This window comes from Pholis gunnellus, assembly GCF_910591455.1.
Source record: "Pholis gunnellus genome assembly, chromosome: 10".
Classification (NCBI taxonomy): domain Eukaryota; kingdom Metazoa; phylum Chordata; class Actinopteri; order Perciformes; family Pholidae; genus Pholis; species Pholis gunnellus.
The window spans coordinates 11,403,712-11,427,771 of NC_136537.1; the positions used below are offsets into that span (position 1 = coordinate 11,403,712).

General features: G+C 44.1%; 2 protein-coding genes across 2 annotated transcripts; both read left to right on the top strand.

Annotated features, from left to right (window-relative positions):
- The first annotated feature begins 1,158 nt into the window (after nt 1-1,158).
- Nucleotides 1,159-20,196, top strand: nr3c1 (nuclear receptor subfamily 3, group C, member 1 (glucocorticoid receptor)). Its single transcript, XM_079167374.1, has 9 exons — nt 1,159-1,375; nt 2,032-3,233; nt 12,851-13,011; nt 13,232-13,348; nt 13,487-13,759; nt 13,993-14,137; nt 14,998-15,128; nt 15,772-15,929; nt 16,284-20,196. Exons 2-9 carry the CDS (start codon nt 2,032-2,034, stop codon nt 16,434-16,436), a joined length of 2,340 nt encoding a protein of 779 aa, XP_079023500.1. The 5' UTR covers nt 1,159-1,375; the 3' UTR covers nt 16,437-20,196.
- Nucleotides 20,197-21,491: 1,295 nt separating this feature from the next.
- fgf1a (fibroblast growth factor 1a) lies at nt 21,492-23,984 on the top strand (the record flags this gene model as incomplete). Its single annotated transcript, XM_079168218.1, has 3 exons — nt 21,492-21,657; nt 23,506-23,609; nt 23,784-23,984. 3 exons carry the CDS (start codon nt 21,492-21,494, stop codon nt 23,982-23,984), a joined length of 471 nt encoding a protein of 156 aa, XP_079024344.1.
- Nucleotides 23,985-24,060: the final 76 nt, after the last annotated feature.

Below are 24,060 nucleotides of genomic sequence, written 5' to 3' on the forward strand. Positions count from 1 at the left end.
CAACCGTGAGTTGAGAAGTTTACCCATTACAACTCCCTGATTAATAATGATCCAATAGTGGTTTATTTGTTTACTGATGGAGCAATTTCAGTGACATTAAGAGTCCTCTCAAGCCTCTGGAGACAGTACAATGAGTAGACCAACAGGCAAACTATAGTCTCATAATATAATTTCTTTATGTTACGAGTAGCTACACTGCAGTCTAAATGGCAATGCAATATCATATTCATCACATCAGTACACTAACCACCATTGTGTTGAATCCTGACTGAGACATTGCAGTCTAGGGGCCAGTGGCACGGAGTGAGATGCTCTAGTTTACTGTAGGATAAAAATATCTAACATACAGATAAGCACTAGATAGACCTGCAAGCTAAAAGGGTTTTCCGTGCACTCAACAATCAATTGCATCAGAATTTAACAACTTCAACAGACTATAAATTCTAATAAGTTTACAGGGATGTGTTGTCTGCGGTAGGATACCCAGCAGTGCATTCAGACCTCACAATAATTCTCTCAAGGCATCTTTATTTGTGGATCTTTAGTCCAATAATAACTTTTTTTAACATGGCAGATCTGTAGATAACTACTTCTTTGGTATTTTTCACAGGAAGAAATAAAAACGTCTGTCAGTTCATCATCGTCACTACAATGTGGTTGACTATGTCCTTTCATAATTGCTCTCACTGTCCTCTGCCTCAGATGCCTGTCTGCCTGTCTATCTCTCTGTCAGCACCATTAACAGCTGCGAGACAGTGGGCCCCCACGGTGGCCAGCTGCATGAACAATCATGCCAGAGGAGAAAGATTGTGACGTTTCGATGAGCGCCATTTGTTCACTGCTAATGCACTCTCTGCACTTTAGACTACTTTGTTGCTTGGGTCCTGGTGCCTCCATGTAAAGTAGATAGCGTTGTTTAATTCCACTGGAACTAATTCTCCTTTTTATTTTAATCCTCAATGTCGTCCCTTAGAGTTTGAGCTACGGCACATAACAAGCTGCAGTTACGCTGCACGGGCAGCAGGTCGCGCTGCACGTTGTAAACAGGTCATGGGGTTGACTCGCTCAGTTCTCCATTTTGTATGTTTTTCTTGGAGGTTAGCGCCTACTTTCCTAATGGCTAGCTGTGACTCTCCACAGCCCAGTCACTTCAACGCAGTTTGCATGACAATTAACAGCAAGATTGAAAACTCGCAAAAACACACCCAGCTCGACGTGTTTGTGTCGGTTCATCAAGTCATGTAGCGATACGCGCGAGGAGGAACAGTTAACGCTAACACACATTGAGTGTTGCGTGTTGTGGACTGCCACTTTCAACCAAAACAATGTTGACAGACGACCTGTGGACACGTACCAGCAATCGGTCATTTGAACGGTAAATATGAGCTTTTATTCAGATTTGAGTTGATACGCGTTAGCTTAAGATAAACACAGAAACGTAGCACGTTCCAACGTCAACGCTAAATATGCACTTATAGGGGCTATGTTAGCAGGCTAACGTTACTGTCAACGACATTCGGGCGAAACGTAGGCTCGCAGCCACTTTAACTGTTAGCCACATTGCTACCTAGCATGCCAACAGTTAGCAATAAGCTAACGCTAGCCGAGCTTAGACTTGGGTCAACTTTAAGGCTGTCTGCGTGTGCTTTGTGGTCGAAAACGTGCATTGTGTGCTAACTTTAAGCAACATTGGTGTGTATAAGGTGGACAGTGCTGTCTATGCGCTCATGTTGTCATGTTGCTAATGAGACCAGCTAACGCTATTAGCTATCTTTAGCTTTGTTAGCTATCAAGGGCGCGCAGGGGGGCATGCTTGACAACTTTCTCCAGTCTCACTTTGACTTGCTCTCTGCGAATGCACGACCTGGTGCCATTTTTAAATTACAATACAGTTCAGCGGTATAGTGCGCGTGTGATAATCCCATTTACTGTATTTTAACGTGGTTGCTATGCACTGTACTTGGCCCTGTCTGTAAACGCTCTCTGTCTCTCCTCCCCCCCCCCCCCCCCAACAAAAACAACAAAAATAAGATGGACAATGGTGGAGTGAAGAAGATAACGTTTAGAAGAGATGATCATCTGAGCAAATTGGTCTACACTGAAAGCCCTGAGAAGGGAGGTGTGTTGAAAGTGGCTCCTCACAGTGCCATGTCCATCACCTCTGTCGTTCTTCCACTCAGTCCGTTGATGCAGCTAGGACAGGTGCCTAACGGCCTCAGCAACAGCCCCCTTCCAGAGGAGCTCACCTCCGTCACTGCCACCGTAGGCCCCTTGTTGGAAGACCAAGAGTCCAGGTTTCTCACCAAAGACCAGAGGCTTCAGCAGCAGCACTTACTCCAGACGCAGACTTCCGCTACATTTGGTCGTCAAACTTTGAGGGAAAATTTGCCCCAGTTGGAGGCAAGTATAGCAGACATTTCACAATCCTGTATGGATTCACTTATTGGGGGATCAGATCCCAATTTCTTCCACACGAAAACAGAGGATTTCTCCATGGATAAAGGCGAGCAGGATCCCATTGACCTTGATCATGCATTTGATCACATTGGGAAGGATGTGGACGTGAACCAGAAATTTTTCAGCGACAACACTTTGGATCTGCTCCAAGACTTCGAGCTCACTGGGTCCCCCTCAGATTTTTATGTCGGGGACGATGCCTTCCTGTCCACTCTGGCGGATGATTCTCTGCTCGGGGACGTTAGCTCAGAGAGGGACATAAAGCCCCTCTTGGTTGAGAGCATCAACAGCAGCGGGACGGCCTCTTTGGCTCTCAATGGCAGCAATATGGCAAGCCCAGAACAGTCCAGTGCTAGCGTATGCACGACTGCCTCCTTAATTCCCACAACCACATTGTCTGCGTTGGTGAAGAAAGAAAAAGATGTGGGCTTCATTCAGCTCTGCACCCAAGGTGTGATCAAACAGGAGAAGACGTCTGCAGGCCAGAGTTACTGCCAAATGAGCGGCACATCCACTACAGACGTGCCCAGCTCTAGCCCCATCTCCATCTGTGGGGTGAGCACTTCCGGGGGACAGAGCTACCACTTCGGAGTCAACCCCAGCAGCAGTGACGCTCTGCAGCAGAAGGATCAGAAGCCTGTGTCCAGCCTGTATCTCCCGGTGACTACGATCGGCCGGGCCTGGAACAGAAACCAAGGTGTCGGGAACAACTCCGCAATGCTCCGGGCCAGTGAGGCGTTCTCAAGCTCTCCCTCTTACCCCACCAGCTTTGCAAGGTAAGACAAGTCAGCAGAGTGTGGTCTGACCCTGACCTTTTTCATTGTAGTCTTACTAGCTAACTTGAGCTAATTTGTTTATGTGGAGATCCCAGTTAAGTCTTATTTTATCCTACCCTGCATCACCAGACATCTAATATTGTATTACAAGAAGTAAAGCCAGTCCAACTTATTTGACATCTGATAGACGGCTGATTATAGCTATATTAAGAAAAGATAACCACAGCTTTCCTTGTTTCTTTCTGTATTTGGCATTGAGTGCTCTCAGTGTTTAGTGTCTGACGGTGTCCTGTGTAGTGTCCATGGACAGAGGAGTGTTTTAAATGCTCTTTCTGAGCCCACCTGCCTTTGTAAAGGAGAAGTTCACCTGAGAAATTTCGGTGTGAAGTGTCAACCCGAATAGTTTTCTGGCTCGCTGACTTTTAATTAAAACGCCAGACTGAATAATATTTGTCTACGCTGCTTTATGTTTGACGTGTTTATAACGTGTGGTAGGTTTGGTTTAAGTGTTGTAAATGAGGTGTGATTGATGGCTCGAATAACCTGAGTGCAGTAAACAAAGGACCAGAGAGACATAGGGCTTCATACACCTAAACCAATCCATTTAATATGTGCCTCTGTCCGCCTCTACTTCAGAGACAGTAATAGGGCTTTAGTGATCAACATCATGATTGGTTTTTGACATGCCATTGACAAAAGTATTAGTGCAGAATATTATTTTCTTGTGTTGTTTACAGTTCAATTTAGGCAGGCTCTGTTATCTGGTTTCACAATGACACGTTGGTGAATCTGGATTACAGCTCTCACAGAGGTGGTTATCAGCTGGCGGCGTTAGTCCAGGGTTTTCCACTTTTGAGTTTATACACATGAAGGAGTTAGGCCTTCCAGCAAACAGCCAGTCACGTGCAGCAGCAGCAGATACAACACAAGGTATCTAACACATGTTGGGATCGTTCAAAAAGTAAAATATGACGCATTAAATACCCGATCTATAAAGGGCTCAGCTGTTTCTCATTGTGTTTGGAACAGAGTAAAGGAAAGCGCAGAAATGTGTAAATATAGAGGCTCTAAGTAAATGTGGTGTGCTTTACCCACCTGTAGTGAATATAAATTAGCTACTTGTCAGTGTGAAGATTCACTTCTTTATTGTAATCAAAAGGATGATTGGTGCGCTTTGTTGGAGCGCTGTGGGGGAAACTTCCAATTTCTTGGATGGTGTCATCTCACTTGTGCTCATAGATTTCATCAAGGGGCCTCTTGCACACCTGAGCGGCACTGTGAGGCATATTATACAGTCATTTCAGCACAATTAATATATAACAATAGTAGCAAATTTAAGTTATTACTGGAAGAAGCATCTGCAGCCACCTGCCACGCCCTGTTTTATAGCCACAGTGAAACAAACTTCTACTGTGTTTCAGGCTCCAGCTGATGGATGAGGAGGTGGACATTTTATTCATTTTGATAAGCCGAAACAAACAAAAAAAACCGCCGTCTCCTCACAGGTTTAGTTTGCTGTGTTGGTTACCATAGCAACAGAGTGCTTTTCAAAATAAAGCCCATTGTCCTGAGACAAAAAGAAAAAATGCCAGCGTTAACCCCTGAGTTAGTTATTTAACCCAGTGAGACGGGCTCATGCTCTCTACAGGACGTGGCTTCAGCAGCAATCACCACGATCTGGAGAAAGGATGTGCTGTTAAGAAGCAACGGGGAATTCCACTTTTATCACGTCAGACCTGTGGTCTAGTTTTCCTTTTTTAAACCAGAACGATTTATTTATTCTTTTTTTTTTTTTTTTGTACTCTCTTCTGAGTCTGTATATCAGCCTGTTGGCTCTGCCCGGCCCCTCCACAGACGTATCCACTTAATGGCGCTTCATGAGGTGGTTTTGGGCAGATCTCTTTGTATCCTTCAATACACCTGAGATGTGCACCGTCTTCATTTGAAGCAGATGCGTCCCCGAGGACCAGCGCAGTAGGGATGAATGAGTCGTGGCCTTTTACAGAGCGGTCAGTGTAGAAGGGAGTTCTGTAGCAGAGAAGAGTGAAAAACTGACTTACTCATGGGATTTTGCTTAACCTTAATTTAGTTCCAGTGAGTTCCCATTTAGATGAACATGGAGCATAGAGTCACAGTATTTTGTCCCCACGCAGCCCAACAAAGTGTCTTTTGTACAGTTTTATTGCTCTGTATAATTGTATGGATTCAGCTGTGAATGTGGCTTTGAGATCCAGTCGTAAAGCGGCTGAATAGAACTTCTCCACCGACAGTGGTGCGGCAGAGTCACGTTTCTTAAAGGCTCTTTTGTTTGCGCGTCTCGTGCATTCACGCCGCCAGCTGTATCGTGCCATCTGACGAGGCGTGATCGGCTCAAAGATTGGCACGCAGAAGAAGCGTGCCGCGTGAACAAGGTCAAAGGTGTGGTTGTTGTGTTTTTATTGTTTGTGATAATTATGTTGGTAGCCTCTTCGCGACTGTCTGTCTGACGGTCGTCCTAACGCCTGGTGACCCGGGACAGATGGGAGGGACGCGAGATACAACTCATCTTCATTTTACGCCTGGCTTTAATTACCGTGTGTGTGTGTGTGTGTGTGTGTGTGTGTGTGTGTGTGTGTGTGTGTGTGTGTGTGTGTGTGTGTGTGTGTGTGTGTGTGTGTGTGTGTGTGTGTGTGTGTGTGTGTGTGTGTGTGTGTGTGTGTGTGTGTGGGATTATGTCTATCCGTGTGTGTGTGTTATGTGTATTGGCTTATCTGTGTGAGAGCTTAGCATTTCTATGTGCGTGCGTGTGTCTCTCCAGAGAGTGGGAGTTTGTTTTTGTGCTGTGCCTGTTGGCCACAACCTGTGTGACATTTCGTGGCTTGACGCTAGCTGAGCGTGGCTGCGGTGGCTCTGCGGTCAGGCGGTTGGCATCGGGTCACCGTCTCCTCAGGCGTCTCACGCAATGGTGCTGCTACTTCCTGCTGAGGCTGTGGCTCCACGGGTTGCTGCCCTGCAACAGTGCAGGTCAGCTGGGACCCGTAACATTACCGCACGTCTCCCAGTTCACCAGCGCTCACATTCTCCTGAGCGTGGCTGTTCAGTTTTACACTCTGACTCAGTCTGACTCACTAACAATTGGTTCTCACGTTAGGAAGAGTGCTTCAGCTTGAGTAATGCCCCAGGTTTGTTTCTATTTTGGAGAATACACACCCTCATAATATGATGATTGGTTTTAATGAAGCATGAGCTGATTTAATTTTTGCACTCAAAGGAAAATGCATTCTTTGAATGGTGGAAAACATTAGGAAATATAATTCCTGTGTCAGCCCGTTTAGTAGGCTTGTGCTGTGTAGCTTCTGTTGTTTTTTCCTCCTATGCCTTCAATTGGCCCCGCCTACAGAGGGATGCAATGACTTGGCCATTAATCCTGCTCCTACGTTGATTATACAGCACACTGTAGGGTCCTGGAATTTCTTGGCTCGATTGTGCGTAGTTGAGGAAGTTGTTTGCCGGAGCAATACAAGTGGCTCACTGAATAGAGCTGTGTAGCCTCAATAGCTTTATGTGCATGCTGGAGTTTGGTTCAGGGTTTCACACAAATAAAAGGTAATTGGATTCATACCTTAAGTTCGGTCTCTCATTCCCTCATTTCAGTCTCTTGTCTGCTGAACATTACCTCGAGCTGAAACAATTAGTTTAGGAATCAACAGAAAATGAATCAGCAACTACTTTTTATGTACACATTAACTAGTTTTAGCTTTTGTAAATGTGAGGTCTGCAGCTTTTCTTTGTCTTATGTAACAGAAAAATTCATATATTTGGGTTTTAGACAGTCGATGGGACAAAAGAAGCAATTTAAAGATGTCATAAGGGGCTTTAAGAAGTGGTGTGGTGGGCATGTTTCACTGTTTTCTCACAGTTCATTGATTCTTTTAGAAAATAATGAGCTGGTGAAGTAATAATAAACATGTTGGTTAGTTGCAGCCCTGATGTTAACTGACTAATGCATAGGCCGAGATCAGCAGTGCCTGATCGGTTGAGGAGCACATCCGGCAGTGTCTTTGCTAAATCTCCAGAGAATCTCACATGTGGGAATATTGAGTCAACTTTGGAAAATGACGGTAACTCGCTGCTGAATAAAGCTCAGGAAGAAAACTACCCGAAAAGTTTTGTTAAAGCAGTTTTCTTCTTTTCTTTCACAGAAAAACACTTTTACTCTTTACCCACGTTGGTTTCCTCGCATCCTGCACAAGATAAATAACTAATGTACTTGAAAGGCAAGGCTCCACAACTATCTGTGGAAACATCTTTGGCAATACTATGCTGGAATATTCATGTGCGGACCGTTTTGAATAGTCATTTCATTTTATTTTCATTTCACCTTGCAATCAGTTTGACTAGTTTGGCAATAGTTTGTTTGTGTACGCTCTTTAGAGACCAATGGAGGAATGAGTGTGGAAAAGTTTAAATTTTAGTTTTGTTTTTGTGAGAACCCCATACCACCATTCTTTCTCCAAACCTGCGAACACATTTCAGGCACTTTAAGAGTAGCAATAGTCTTTGTAATGCCTCCTATTGATGACAGTGTATGTATGAACCATTCCCTTGTCGCCTTGTTTGACAGTTTGTAACACCCTGTGGATTGTGTGATTTTCATGGCAGGATGAGCTCAGGAGTAGAGCTTAGTGTTTAGAAGATAAACACCGTCTCAGAATATAGAGCCTTTTCAAAGCTTCACAGTGATAGGTCAGGACTGGTGAAGTCAACAGCTGTAGTTTGGTGCCTGGTTTGATACATGAGAAGTTTATTTATATATTTATTTGTTTATTTTTATATATATATATATATATATATATATATATATATATATATATATATATGCCTAGTGGTTTTAGTCTGGGCCCTGTGTTTTGAGAGTAAGCTTTGGTCAGAGTCTCGGTACACAATGTTGATCTGGCACACCCCTCCCTTCTCTCGCTCTCTCTCTCAAGGGCAGGGACTTTGACTGTCAGCAGAAGCTTTCAGCTACTGTAAATCACCTTTCATGATTTTGCGTGTGTGTGTGCGTGTGCGTGTGTGTGCGCATGTGCATGCATGCATGCATGCGGGTGTGTCGTCACGGCCGCTGTGGCAGGCAGACCACAGAGGGCTGCCGTGAAGCTCTCACTCTCCTGACCTACTTTCCCTCCGTCCTGCCCACAGCTGGCGCCGAGTTAACGCAGCAGATCAAATGCCAACCATTCCAGTCACTTTGGCGTTATTCCCGCATTCTCCTACTACCACAGTTTTCTCTATTTAGTTTTTGTTGTGTTTTGACACTGCATGGGCTTATAGAAAGTCCCTATATTGAGGTTAAGAGGATGCAGCTAAGCCCGTCAGTTGTTTGTGCCCTTCGTCTTACGTTTGTGTTGCAGTTGCCGAGTCAGCAAAAGCCGAACTTTGGGAGTGGGTTCCTCCCACACTAAAGGTGTCATGGTTATGCAAACAGTAGTAGCAGCAGCAGCAGCAAGCCTCCAATTCATTTTTACGAGCTTGGAAGCCGCCTCCCACCTACACATACAGTCACCTACAGCTCCAATTATGGAAGCTAATATGGAAACTCAGAGCCTCAGGGGTTGCTTTTCTCGTGCTCGGACAAATTGATGTTGATGCTTGAAGCCAGACCGTCTTTGCTGCAGAATGTAGCTGTTACTGAAGGGGGAGACGGTGGCTCCTTGCAGGCAGTGCCTCAGAGGGAGTGTCACATGTAAGAATATCTCCCTAATGGCTCGCTTCATGAACCAAAGCGATGGCCGCAAAAAACACTTGATGACCTTTCTGTGGCCGCAATGTTCACCGACTATGTCAAATACTTCTAGAGACACGCCGTCTGTTTTTATCGGAGGCAGATACTTCAGAGAATTCCGGTCTTTGACCAAACAAACCCGGTCCCTCCACTCCCTCATAGGCGCTGCGTTGTTGTTCTGCATGCGAGAGTGATTCAGAGCGTGCAGACCAGTTCCCGTTCTATTTTGGGGGCCCTCACCTCGGGGGGAAGGAGCACTTCCTTCTGCTCTCTTCATGCTCACGGAGTTTTGATGAAGATGAGATGTTTGTGCAACGTTCAACCATATCCGTGGCAGTGATAATCTTCACAGTAGCTCACGAATAAGGTTTTTAAGCTTGCAGCCAGGAATCCAGTCAATGCACAAACACAACATTATCTACCTCACTTAAAAGGAAATGGCCAGGCATTGCAATGATGTGGCGCTGACGGCTTCTCGTCTGAATAGACAGAGAGACGGGTATATAGAGCAGGAGCCTGCCACGCTACTCGTGACACTCAAGGCTAAAAGGAGATTATAAATAGTTAAGCAGGGCACTGGGCCACCGGCATTATCGTAAGTGCGTGAAGTGGCTTGCCTCGTTTAAACCCGGGCCGATTGATCGCACTCCTACAGACGTAAGCGGTTAACTTTCTCTGCACTGTGCTCGTTGAAGTCGAGGCTCGTCTCCGGGTGTCTCTGCCTTTTTTTGAGCTGTAACTGGGCTCTGGCCGATACTAAACTCTGAGGGAATGCAAGAACTTCCTGTCAATGGCATGCACTCACTTCAACAGATGGTTTCAGAAAGAGGAAATTCAGTCTCCCCACACTGCTGCGCAGCTCTGGTTGGTTAATGTCTGACAAGCCTAAAAAATCTGAGTTTAGAGAAAACGCTGAAAATCAGTGACATCACTTGAAGCATACTGTTGGTGTTGTAAACGTATAGACGCTGCAGTAATTGGATTTGAACCAGTAGCCTACAGCGCTCTGGTAAAGCTGTCCTGATGTCTCCATCCCAGTGGGCCAATGAAGGATAAACTGTACCGTTTCCCCCTTCACACCCTCTGACATCATCATCGTCATCTTTACCCTGCACTCATTAGCCTCCTCCACCCACACTGGCTGTTAGAGCATGCTTGTTCTGGAGCTTGTAAGGCGTTGTTGCGCGTGTTTATTGTGTGCGTGTGCGTGTGCGTGTGCGTGTGCGTGTGCGTGTGCGTGTGTGTGTGTGCGTGTGCGTGCGTGTGCGCGCGTGCGTGTGCGTGCGCGCGCGCTCTCATAGAAGTCTGATAAGGAAACCTCACATGAAGCTGTGTGTGAGACAGATGGCATGCTGGTTACATCATAGCAGTGGCACAGCTTTGGTTGAATTGTATACATGGTGTGACCCTTCACCAGGCAGTAGTTTCTAGACGATAATTTAATCCATAAATTAATCCAAACAGCAGGAATTCAGACTAAGGCTGTGTATTTGCAGAAATCTGGTGACATGATATGAATAATGATACAGGGGTTATGATTAAATATATTGCGATACAGTAAGCAAGGCGATACACTGCCGATTGTATAATATATTTAGAAGAAAACTGTCATTTCTTTAAAAGAACAAACCATCATTACGCTTAAATTCAGATGCAATGAGAACATTGGGATCTTCATTTATCACAGTCAATGTTCCATCCAACACCATAGCTCCACCTTGAGAGGGCCCATACACTGAGAAGGTGCATATCTTTACAAATAGAGCATTAGTTAAAAACATTGTTTTGTCATTTGATTCATTGGTAAGATGAAAGTACACGGCTGGTGACTGATTCTTCGGTTACAAACTACCTTCTGTAATTCTGCTCAGGTACTGTCCAGAGCAAATAGTGTTCCTAATATTCATTTTACTTGCTGCTGGTAATCGGTGCAACTTTATTTATCAATCAGTTTTTAGATTAATTGTTTATGATTCTGTGGCGATCCTATAAACACTGATATTCTGATTATGACAAGGCAACTTAAAAAAGGATGTTCATCGGCTCACCTGTAGTGTGATTGTACATTTTATGTTTCATCTTCCAACCTTTTTACAACTGAATGATTAATGAGCTATCCGTCAGTACACGTGTCGGTTTGGCCTTTTTTTTTTAAGTTAGAATGATGAATCCAATTTTCCTTTGGTTTTCACTGTGACTATAACTATTTATTATAATGTTCCTTCTGCTCTGGTTTCCCACTTTAAACAATGATAAATTCACCGAATATGGAGTGCGATTTGTTTAGTGCTTCTGCGTCTTGGGTGTAACTACCAAACTGAGATTAAACTTTAGATAAAGTGTCCTCGCGTTCGGATGCACTTGAAAAAGCTAGTTTTCTGTATTTGAATGGCTTCAGTCACTGTGTTCTCCATTATACATGCCCCCTGTTTCACCTCCCACAGCTGGACCGAGAGGTCAGTGAGCCCCCCCCCCTCCCAGTGGTGCTATCTCCTCCCAAAACCAACTCAAAGATTTGGGGGGTTTTGAATTTCAGCTGTTACGGCACAATGCAGAGTGGAGTCAAAGATTCTCAGGAAATGGAAGCTCACTACATATCAACACATAACTGTATAGAGTACGAGCCGTAAGAGGTAACCGGACAGACGTATTGACCACGGTGTGTTTTCAGTGGCGCTTGGAAAGCTCTCAGCCGTGTCTCGGCTAGACGGCCTCTTCTGAGGTCTCTCTCTGATTACGTCTTTTCTTAATCTTGATGCTTTGATGTTTCACTCAGGTTTGTCCTGCTCCTCTACGCTCACCGACTGCCCTGCTTCCATGTTTACACCCTCATGTTGTATAACGAAGGGTGAACTTGGCTCCACCGGATCAAATCTGCATAAATGTGTTAGTGTGCAGGGGACAGTCCCTTATCAAATACAACAGTTTGTTGTCATTGAGGGTTTTGCAGACTTGTTGACACACAGACAGACGGACACAGCCGCTGCGCCTCTCAGGCTCTCTGTCCTCTCACTGTGGGCGTTGTGTTTGCTGTGGCCACTGGCCCGCAAGGGGGGCGTGGACCTCCTCTGCTCGGATGCTGCAACGCCTGACTTCCTCTAGTGGTGGTTGTGAAAAAGTGCATTTCAAACCACTGTCGACTGGGTGCGGAAATGTTTTGAGGTTCCATCAAAGGAAGAGGAGCCGTTTTAAAGACAACCACTGGATTTAGAATGTGACCACAGACAGTGAGATTATTTAGGCTTCAGAGGCCCAAACGGGAACAACGGGGCTCACTTCTCCTGACCGCGGTGTTGGCAGCGTTGAGGATAAAACAAGCATAAGGAACACATTAAGTCTGATGGGAACATGTGTAGTATATCTGTGTAGTTTATTTATTTAAAGTTTTGGTGCAGGGTAGTGGATTTGAACTACAGCTGAACTCTCAAAACTGAGTTGATGCTTTCAGGGGTGTGGGGGGCGGGGGGGGCGGGGGGGCCCAGACAGTATAATTGGCATACTGTTGACATACAGTATTTGTCTGATATGGATTGGACTTAAATTTCTGTGCAGCTATTTTGTGATAATTTCACACTTTGTCAAACAGCGGAAGTTAAGATTATAGTCAATGTTTTGTCTTTGTGGGTAAAATGTACAGCGTGTTTTTATGGTTTTCTTGCAAACGCGGTACGTTAACATTCAGTGTGACTCTCCAAAACTCCTTTCTGTGTATCCTTGTGGTCTATACATCCTCATAAAACACCATTAAAGATGACTTTTCCTTTAAACTCTGGAAGCTGCATTGCTTTTAGCTTTGGAGAGGGACTGAACATCCTTTCCATTTCTCTTCTCTGTCGCCGCTCTCTCCTTCCAGCTCTATCTCCAGACAGGAAGTGGTCACCGCTACATCCTCCACACAGGGAAAGAGCGGGATTCGTAAGATCTGCCTGGTGTGCTCTGACGAGGCTTCAGGCTGCCACTACGGCGTCCTCACCTGTGGCAGCTGCAAGGTCTTCTTCAAGAGAGCAGTGGAAGGTACATCATTACTTACCTCCCTGATTTATTCATCACCGACCTGTCACATAAGTTTGCTCAGATGCTGGACTCATTATGACTTTTAAGATGGAGGCATGTTCTTTACAAAGTGAAGGAGTGGGATGCAGCTAATTAGTCCCCCCCCCCCCCTCTCCTCCGGAGTGTTTCCACAGCAGTTACGGTAAATAACAGATTAATCTTCCTCCTCTGTGTGCCTCAGGGCAGCATAATTACCTGTGTGCTGGGAGGAACGACTGCATAATAGACAAGATCAGGAGGAAGAACTGCCCGGCCTGCCGCTTCCGCAAGTGTCTGATGGCAGGCATGAACCTGGAAGGTACGTATTAAACCGCACCGATAACGCCAAACTGTGTCCCCTTCAGTTGGTTAAACTGCTCCTGTCTCCTCTTCACCGTTTCTCACTTAACTCTTCCCTGCGCGTTCGCCCCGTTTTTTTTTTTTTACTCCTCTGCAGCTCGCAAAACCAAGAAGTTGAACCGCTTAAAGCCGAACAACCCGCCCGAGCTGACTCCTTCTCCGCCGATCGAGGCTCGTTCCCTTTTACCCAAGTGCATGCCTCAGCTCATTCCCACCATGCTGTCCCTGCTGAAGGCCATCGAGCCGGACACCATCTACGCCGGCTACGACGGAACGCTGCCCGACACCTCCACCCGCCTCATGACCACGCTCAACAGGCTGGGTGGCCGGCAGGTCATCTCTGCTGTCAAGTGGGCCAAGGCTCTGCCAGGTTAGTGGTTTGTATTGACGTTAAAGTAGTTTATATAGGTACGTTTGCAAAGAGAAGGATGTGACACATTGAGGTACATTTGCAGCGAGAACGAGTTTCAAAAGAAAACTGTTTACATTTTTCACAGATGTGCCATCTTAGTTCGTCTTCTCTTTCTGTAATCACATCTAATTGCCCCAGTGTGTGCACACTTACTTCAGTCGGTTGACGTGTTTCCCCGTCCTTCCCCTCAGGTTTTAGGAACCTGCACCTGGACGACCAGATGACTCTGCTGCAGTGCTCCTGGCTCTTCCTCATGTCTTTCGGTCTGGGCTGGAGATCTTACCAGCAGTGCAACGGCAACATGCTGTGCTTTGCACCGGACCTCGTCATCAATGAGTATGTATCAGTCTACCCACAGTAATAGATTTCAGTATAGCCAGTATTTTAGGATTATGAACCGTGAAAGTAAGAATATATAACACTCCGGTCTGGTAAATGGATTCTTGTGAAGTGATATTTTCACGCCTGTGATTTCCGTATTACCGTCAGTCGGCCAACGCATGCATCTGTTTGTTTACGTACGTCGGTGCAGCTCTCTGCTGTGTGTGTCGTATCTCCAGAGAATCAAGCCGCGTCTGTCAGCTGTCCTCACTAATGAGTGTTACAGACCTGATGACTCGGTTCATAAGCAGCACTCTGACTGTCGTGAGCAGTCGGCACAGCTTACGGCTGTAATAGGCCTTTTGATTTGTTTCCCTTTTTTTTCTTTTTTCTAATCACAAGCTGAAAGTTAATATGATCATAATTAATATCTGATGATGTTTTGTTCTCCAGCTTTTTTTCAGATTGTTATATTTACAATATTATTATGACAGACTTGAAACAATCTTGATGCACATTTTTTTTTAATGAATTTTCAGTTTAATGTGACTTAATTAGATGTAATGAAATAACAACCCCTCAGCAAGACATTTTTTACAAGTTTGTCCCCACTTTCCCTTTCACCCACCGCATTGCTTCACCGCTGACATGACACTCACTCATCTGAAATATGCATTGTCAACCTTCTGGAAGAATGATTTAAAATGGGCTCCACTAAATTGTTTGTAGCGAGACCTTGAACATTTAATCTACGGCGATATAACAGAGAGCCGCTTGGTCTCCCTGATTGAGATTGCACAAACCGCCCCCTTTTTATAAATCACTTGTGACTGGAGGAGCCGCGCTGTTTAACCGCTCCTGTCTCGTTCCACCAGGGAGCGGATGAAGCTGCCCTACATGGCCGACCAGTGCGACCAGATGCTGAAGATTTCCAGCGAGTTCGTCCGGCTGCAGGTTTCCCACGACGAGTATTTGTGCATGAAGGTCCTGCTGCTGCTCAGCACAGGTCAGCTGAACCGCCACATGTCGAACGTGCTGCTGTGTTAATGCAAATCATTGCAAAAGCCATTACTCCAATCCGATACTGTCCACAGTGGCTGATGGATAATATTGACGTGTGCAAGTCAACACAACACATCACTGCACTTTACCAACTCACTGACATGCACTCACATTATTGCAAACAAGTCTTCACAGGGCGACCTGGTTTGATACAGAAAAATCCACACACGCACACAATGTCACCACACGTACATAACTTCACTTCAGCTTATCTCCAAGGCGATCGAGTGCAGGAGAATTTAAGATGTAAACAAAGACTCCATAATTAAACTGATAAAAAAACCTATTTAAAGGATAATTGCAGGCTGCTTTAGCACAGCTCACAGTCCACACATCTCCCCCCCTCCCCCCTTTGGGTGCGTGGCTTTGTTCTTGCCCACGTATTTGCTCCGTGCTGCTAAATATTACCGGGAGTGCACCCTGTGAATGACCTGATGTATATTAATCAGTTGCCCTTTTTCAGCCCTTCAACTGCCCGGACGTGATCATTTAAAATGTAAAGGCTGTCCGTCCTTCTTTTGTGGTTTACAGGGCGTCTGTCCGTATCTCTGTCCCAGGTGTTGACCTTTTTAAGTTTCTCCCCGCAGTGCCAAAGGACGGCCTGAAGAGCCAGGCAGTGTTCGACGACATCCGGATGTCGTACATCAAGGAGCTGGGGAAAGCCATCGTGAAGCGCGAGGAGAACTCCAGCCAGAACTGGCAGCGCTTCTATCAGCTGACCAAGCTGCTCGACTCCATGCATGAGGTACAGACATCCACCACAAAGTTGTTGTTGTTCCGCCTATAATGCAAAGTTACTTTTATTTGGTATCCTTTGCATAATGTAATGAGTTCGCTAGAGGCTCTAAATGACGGTTGTAGTTTAAAAATATGTACCAACTCGCTATAAATCAGATATTTTGTAAACCAATATCAAGACATTTTTCACCAAATGCTGAATGTGTATTTTAGTGATAATCATCCACTGATCGGTTCTCCTGTGTGTGTGTGTGTGTGTGTGTGTGTGTGTGTGTGTGTGTGTGTGTGTGTGTGTGTGTGTGTGTGTGTGTGTGTGTGTGTGTGTGTGTGTGTGTGTGTGTGTGCGTGCGCGCGCGCGCAGATGGTCGGTGGACTGCTCAGCTTCTGCTTCTACACCTTTGTGAATAAATCCCTGAGCGTTGAATTCCCGGAGATGCTCGCGGAGATCATCAGCAACCAGTTACCAAAATTCAAGGCTGGGAGCGTCAAACCTCTGCTCTTCCACCAGAGATGACTGTGCCCCGTAACAGACACAATGCCTTAAAATCCCTACCACATCACCTCACCAATCCCTCCCCCCCACCACCACCACCACCCCTCTGAGGAACGACGATGAAAGGAATGAGGATCCGAGGAGAGAATGATGTGAGAGCGAGTGCGGAGACGTTTGTGTAGAAACGAGAGGGCGAGCAGACGTAAGATGTGTATAACAAGTAGGAAATGTTTGTAAGATTAAAAAAAAAAAAAAGATAATCACAAAGAAATATAGGCTAACATCCATGTTGTCTCAGGTTTCTTACCTTCAAATCCAGAACAATATCTAAGATAGATAAACTAATATCTATGTACAGGTTCTGATAGTATTTTCTACATTTTCAAACTGTAACAGTTTATACAATTTTCCAGGTCGTCGTTACCTGGGAGGGTAACCAAGCTTAATGAATATGACATGCTCTTAAGTAGGCTTTTAGACTGTATGTTGCTCATTTAGTTTTTATAGGAGGTTGTAACAAAATGTTTTATGAGTCATAAGGGGGGGGGGGGGGCTTCTGTAAATCACAACAGTTATGTTGGACTCTAATTGGACGCGCATCGTTAAATGGATTTCTCACACACGCTGACCTCTCACAGGTTTACACAAGTCTACTTTAAAAGGGAAAAGAATATGTGCCTTTTTTGCTTCAGATCTCATCTTAGCCATTTCTTCCTTCCTGCTCTCTGAAACCCACCGCAGTCTCTATACCTTCATCGTGTGTTGATTGTACTTCTCTTGTGACATGCAGCTGCAACTTTTCCTTTTCTCTCTTTGTACCGCGTTTATCGGTGGAAGCGCAGGGCAGCTCGGCCCGTCCTCCATGTGTAGAAACGGTGAATATTCAAAGCCTGCTCTCTTTCAACGCGATATCCGCACACTCGACTCCTTAATGGCGATTAGAGCACTTTGTACCCCGATAAAGGCTTTAAAGGACTGTGAAGAAAGACTGTTATGCTGTACCGGTCTGTTATGAAACGACTTCGGATGGAAGTCATGAAACCTTTTTCTATAGGAACTAGCTGGCTTTGGTATTTATTTCAGACCCCACTCCTGCCCCCAAATAGTACAATAATGGAATATGTTAGATACCTGCGTCTACCAATCAGAGAAGAGAGGGCATATTTTGTTGTGTTTGCGAGATCATGTCACGTTTAATTCATCCGGAAGACTCATTTCTGTGTTTCTCTAACATTGCTCAACATTCGTTGGAAAACAACCGTCTTTAACACGGTCTAGTTTGTTACACTGACAAACATGCAGTCATGATTCTGCCACTGATGATGCTTTTATCACCAGTATATATTCACGCTCGCAATACGCAGCTGACTTTTTAAAGCCTTTGCATTGTTGCTTTTATTTGTTAAAGGAATTGTTTTACATTCTGGGAGATGCATTTATTTGCTTTCATGCAGAGAATATAGATTCTACTCTGTAACGTGTGAACGGTAAATGTGTAGCTGGAGTCGCCAGTTGGTTCAACTTCGCATCGAGACAGGAAGTGACTGACTCTGTGCAAAGGACCATGGTGTCCCCTGGTTTTCAGTCTTTATGCTAAGCTAAGCGGCTCGTGGCTGTAGCTTCCTATTCAACGTACACTTATGAGAGCGGTGTCCGTTTTCTCTACAAGAAAGTGAAAAATGCCTTAACTCTTCCTTTTGAAATGACCGATTTGTATGATAGACAGTTTGTGTATCCGGCTTTTTGGATCAGGCAGATTAATTTCCCTGTAAACCTCCCACAGCTGCTGATAACCTCTGACCCTTCCGGTTTAAGCCTTCTGCTCCTTTAGCGTCTTGTAGGCACCTTGTCCACACGTCTGTCTTTAGTGCATTTACATGTCTGTCTGTTAGGTAGTCCAGCCCCAAGGTTTGAAAGAACTTAGCATCCGTCACCTGGTGGAGTCGTGTCACAGTGGAAGTGCAGCACTGGGGAGGCGGGCAAAATGGATCCTCTTTTATTCTCTGGGAACTATTTCAGTGCCAAACTCCAGTTTTGTCTGTTTTCAGTGATGCTGAAAGCTCATCAGTGTTTGCATCAGTAGAAGGAAGCTAGTTCCAGCATTGAAGCTTCTAAATTTGCCCCAATTATCCGCGCTTTCATTATTAATGAGCGATAACTGAGCTGTATTTGTAACACAAGGCACTCACAGAATCACGGAGGTCTTTCTTTGTGTGTTTGTGTACGTGGGGGATTTGAAATGTGCTCAGCTTGTCAGGATGCATGTGTTTAAAGCACAATATAATCCAGGTTTTGATATGAATGTTAACCTTTTAGAGGAATTAATTTAACTAAAAAAAAAAAATGCTTTTGACAGATTAAAGATGACGCCCTGCCGGTTTAAAAATAATTGGATAAACACGTCAAGTGAGCGACTACAGAGTACTCATTTCAAAATGTCAAATTGTTTCGCTCTTGCTAAACTATCCTAACTACAAATGTAGAATCACTCATTATACATTCTGAAGCGCTTCCCATGCTCAGGTCGTTGAAGCTTAATATCTGATTCATGCAGTACGTGGTTGTCCATGTGAAGTCGTTTTTTATGTCCCGACTTTAAGAACCAAAAAACGGTCAGTTTGGATTCCCACCATGTGTCTGCTTCTGTGATTTATGGTGTATGTTTGTCAGGATTGGGAAAGTTGTATTAATGTGCTGCCACCGTCATCATTCATAGTTACCCAGGCTCAGAAAAATGATATATATATATATATATATTTTCTTTTCTTTTTTTTTGATAATTCAAAATAGTTGAAAACCATCCTCATGAACTGCATAGGGGTTACCCATGGGTTACTTTCACATTCAGTGTATCCAACTCTCTGCTGCTGCTCATTTAAACAGCTATATATATATATACATATATATATATATATATATATATATATATATACACACACACACACTTGCACACTTGCCTCTTCTCACTCAAAAATGTATCCTTGATTACGTTCTTGTATATTTTTGAGGACAACTGAATATGCAATAGAAACGGCAGATTATCTGTCACCATCACATTACCAGATGTGGTAGCTTCCTCTTTTTTTTCCCCTCCAGTCTTTTTACAGTATAAGCTATTTGCATACACGAGACTTTCATTCAGCATATCTCTGCAGGACAGATTTTCAGGAAAAGATACACTTAGTCAGTAATCGGTCTCCACAGACTGCACACAAAAAGCCTATTTTATGTTTGACTACAAGGTGACCAAAGCAAGCACGGACAAATTCAACATGTGTCGGTGTGAACTAAGAAGCTCCTGGAAGACATATGTACAGTTCTTTGTTTTGAATTTAGACACACCTTCTTTTTTTTCCTTTCTTTTTTTTACTCTAACGTGAGGCTTTGGTCAAATTGTTTAATACTGTGAATAGGATAGGAGTCGGTCTTTTTCACACACAAACTGTTTGTGAAAGTAATCAACCAGCTTGAATCTAAAAAAGATTTGCACTACCCAAATATTGTTTGAAAATCTATTTTGTATAAAGCATATGCAGACATTAACTTTTCAGAATTATCAAGGGCAGATCATGTTTTACTGGTATATGCTTTCTCAAAAAAAACAAAAAAAAGTTTTGCTTAAAAATAATTTGAATATGTATATATATAATCCATTGTAAAGAAAATGTGGTGTATTTGTCTCCAAATAATAGTTTTTCTATACCTAGACCTCTGTATTATTTCTCCTCTGTAGTGTGGTTCCTGTTGATCTTTTCCTCCATTGATTAAAGGTCGAACTGTACGTCTTTGTGTGGTACTTTACCATGATCCATGAGACTGAACTATGGAAGCGGTAAGCTCGCTGTGTGACACTTTTCATTATAACAAGCACTTGTTCATCAAATACATGCGCTCCATCCATTCCGACACCTGGGCCCTATTCCTCGTACGTGGTTGAACTAAGTCGATCAAATGTCCTATTATCCAGCTTAAATTAACTCGATGATTGACATCAGGCTATCTCGGTTCCTCAAAGGCTGATCCGCGCTCAAACAGTCTCGTTAATTTGAACCAGATGTCAGTCATCAGGATCGTTGCGCGTGTCCGTCCTACTTCAAAAGGGGGAAGCGTCGATCACCGAAACCATGATTTTCTAACAGTTCAACGGCAAATAAACGCAAAGTATAAAACGCTAATCTGACTAATATCGCTTCCTCATCGATGGATCTCTGAGGAAGGGAGCTGACACTTTCTTCCGGGGGAGTGGCAGTTTACCCAGCGGATCTAGCTCAAGCCTGCTCTGGAGCAGGTTCAGGCTTATGGATGTGTTGCTATGGTGATTTTTCCAAACTTGCTTCGAGGAACCGAAAAGCCTCATTTATGTAATCTCATCCTGAAAATTATCCAGCTAACTCAGTTAGCCACGTACGAGGAATAGGGCCCTGGTTCATTGACTGCTGAAGAAGACTTGGAGTGTACTTCGCCACCTTTATGTCCAGTGTGTTGAAGCACATGTAAACATCTGGCATCAGTCTCAACACCACGAGAGAGGTCCGTGCAGGTACTGTACTTGTGTACAAATGTGAGGTACTTGTACTCCAAGAGTATTTCCATTTTATGCTACCGTACACTTCTACTCCACTACATCTTAGGGTCAAATGTACTTTTTACACAACTTCATTTGTCTGATAAATTTGGTTAAAGATGTTTTTATGTCAGTTATAGATAAAACTACCCAACCGTATATACAGTATAACACGTACTTGTAGTATCTGAGTACTTTTCCATCGCTGCTAATATTATAAAGGCATATTCATGATCATAAAGGTCTGTTCTTATTTCCTCAAGAATTATGAATTTACAAGTCACTTGGTAGCTAAACGAAGCAACCAGAAATGGTCAGTGATCACACTTCGTCACATGGAGGTCGAGGCCAAGAGTCGGGGACGCGCATCCAGCTGCCTCTGATCACTGCGCTCGTTCACGAGCATGTAAACACCTGACTACCACTGCAGGGGACCGAGCCCGCTGACTTTTCCTCATAACAAAAAAAACAACCTCCCTGTAGATTACACAGCTGTGTGTCCTCTGAGCGGGATGACGGATGAGGAGGCGTTTGCATCAGAGGACCAGACGGTGGACAGCGGCCCGCTGTGGGACTTCAGGCGGAGGACTCGTCTGTACTGCATGAATGGCGGATATCACCTCCAGATCCTCCCCGATGGGACGGTGCAGGGCCAGAGGGATGACGGAGACGTTCACGGTAAGACTGCAGCACAACACAGCGGCCTGCAAGCATGATGCGTTCACTGCCTTCAGGCTACTGCAGGTGTGTCTCAGTCTAAGCGGAGGAAAGGAGACGCGTGCACTATACATTGTTTTATTGGGGGGGGGGGGGGGGTATGGAAGCCAATTGCTGACATTTTAAATGGGTACGCAGCTCATTTTAGGCTTGGAAAAGATAGGACGTCCCAGTTGTGTTTTGCACACGTCTATTTGACTTTGAAGTAATGTTTAATGAACTCACTGCAGGAGGAATAAGATGCAAAATGTCCCCTGTGATAAACTGGAAATGAAAACAGAATTGATTATGCACGTAAAAACCTATAATGGTGTAAAGCACATTATATAGAGAACTAGCACACATGGTGCTCTTTAATTCAGAGGTATTGGCTATTGGTGAATAGGTATACTAGAAGGTCAATCTTTCTGCTCGTGATTGGCAAATAGTCCAGAGAAAAGAAGAGCTCATTGAAAGAATAGGAAATCAAAATATAGGCCTTCTCAATGTTTGTGGCATGAGCTTTATATATTATATTAAAGGTCATGAAATAAACTAGTAATATAAAACTAGAAAATCAATTTCCTGCAGAAAATGCGTGTAAATGCTGGCAGCTGAAATTGCAAAGCATTGCTGAAAATACAGAAGTATTAAAGTGCAAAGACGTTGCACTGGACTGCTGAAAAAAACTGAAATGTAAAGCTGGAAGAATTGATTTCTGAACTGCATTACCTAAAGAAAGCGAAGAGCTGAATACGGAAAAGCTGGAAGCGAAACTGTGATAATACTTTTAAAAGGTGGATGTTTAAATAAATCAAGTGAAGAGGCTGGAAGAGGAAATGCTTTTTAGAAAAAAAGTTGAATAAAAGCATAACGTTTTGACACTTGAATGGTTTCTTTGAAAGATGTATAGAAGAGGGAAATTACTTTGTGACCCATTTAAAGCTGAAATGAAGTCTGCAGATAAAAGTCTGCAGAAGTAGAGAAAGACAGAATGATAAGGTTATTAAGAAGGGGGTACAATGGAAAGAGGCTCTTTGGCCTGCTGACCTCTCTCTGGGGACAAACAGGAGCCCTGTGTTCTGAGAGTGGAGAGTCCTGATTGGAGGGTACGGTTTAAGAAGGGGCGTGTCCATTCCGTCTGACATTGATAGGTAGTCAATGGACAGCTGCAGGGATGACGTATTTTTCAGGCCATCCACAGAAGTAAGCGTTGCACAGGTTCCCTCAACAAAAAGCCGAAAGTACTTTTCTGTTATATTTAGGAGTCTCACCGAAAATAAGCTTTGTGGCAAACAAAACGTTACTTCTGTGGCAAGCTATTTTTACATGTTTCGCAACACTTTAATAAAAATGAATAAGAGGGGTAAATACTGACATATTTTATATTGTAGAAAAAAAAATATTTCAGGCATCTAACCAAAAAAAACATTGACTCTGAGATGAGAGAACCGGAAATGCCAAAAAAGCTGGTCCGTTTCTGTGTTTTCAGACTCATCACTGCAGCACTCTGTGAAGTGGGTCAGAAGAAGGGAAACTAAAACTGGTGTGATTGGCCCTTTTCATTGCATGTCATTACCGGGTAAACACAGGTGTAATTGATAACATTAATTATAGCCCTGTTGGGCCCTGGTATTGTGCATGCTGGCTCACTGGAACGTCTATGACACACTACATAGATTGGGAGCATGATTAATCTTATCAATTACACCTGTGTGTACCCTGCTATGACATGTCAAAATGGCTGCTGTGAAAAGTACCTAAATGCTCAGATTTTCTAGTTGCTGTGTTATTAATATTCACAATATTTTAAACGTGTTCTTCTTCCAGCTGTGTTGAAGCTCACAGCTGTGGATAGAGGTGTGGTGGTCATCCAGGGAACAGAAGCCGGAAGATATTTGGCCATGAGCGACGAGGGCCGGTTGTACAGTTCAGTGAGTATCTACAATACACCTGTTTGTGATAGTAAATCAGTACATTAAGATGGAGATGAATACTCCATGATCTATGTTAATGATTCACTACTATTTCTTAAACTTTTAATCTCAAACCCCTCAAAATGCCATCAGCTGTTCTGTTCTGTTTTGTTTTGTGTATTCACGTCTCAGCCCACAGTGACTGATGAATGTTACTTCCTGGAGAAGCTGGAGGAGAACCACTACAACACATATGCGAGTCAGAAATATCAGGAGAGGAACTGGTACGTAGCGCTGAAAAAGAACGGAAGACCTAAACTGGGTCCAAGAACTCACATCGGACAGAAGGCCATCTTCTTTCTGCCCCGACGGCTGAGTGACTCCAGAGAGTGAAGACAAGCGGCTCATCTCGCAGCGATACCTCGAGCCGAACGGATGCTATTTCACCACAACAAGAAGTTGTGTGAAA

What these genes read in the sequence shown, in the direction of transcription:
- nr3c1 (XM_079167374.1), top strand. Translation starts at nt 2,032, where the DNA reads ATGGACAATGGTGGAGTGAAGAAGATAACGTTTAGAAGAGATGATCAT. An exon ending in GTGGGCCAAGGCTCTGCCAG is followed by an intron (nt 13,760 to 13,992) that starts GTTAGTGGTTTG and finishes CCTTCCCCTCAG; the next exon opens with GTTTTAGGAACCTGCACCTG. An exon ending in CCGGACCTCGTCATCAATGA is followed by an intron (nt 14,138 to 14,997) that starts GTATGTATCAGT and finishes TCGTTCCACCAG; the next exon opens with GGAGCGGATGAAGCTGCCCT.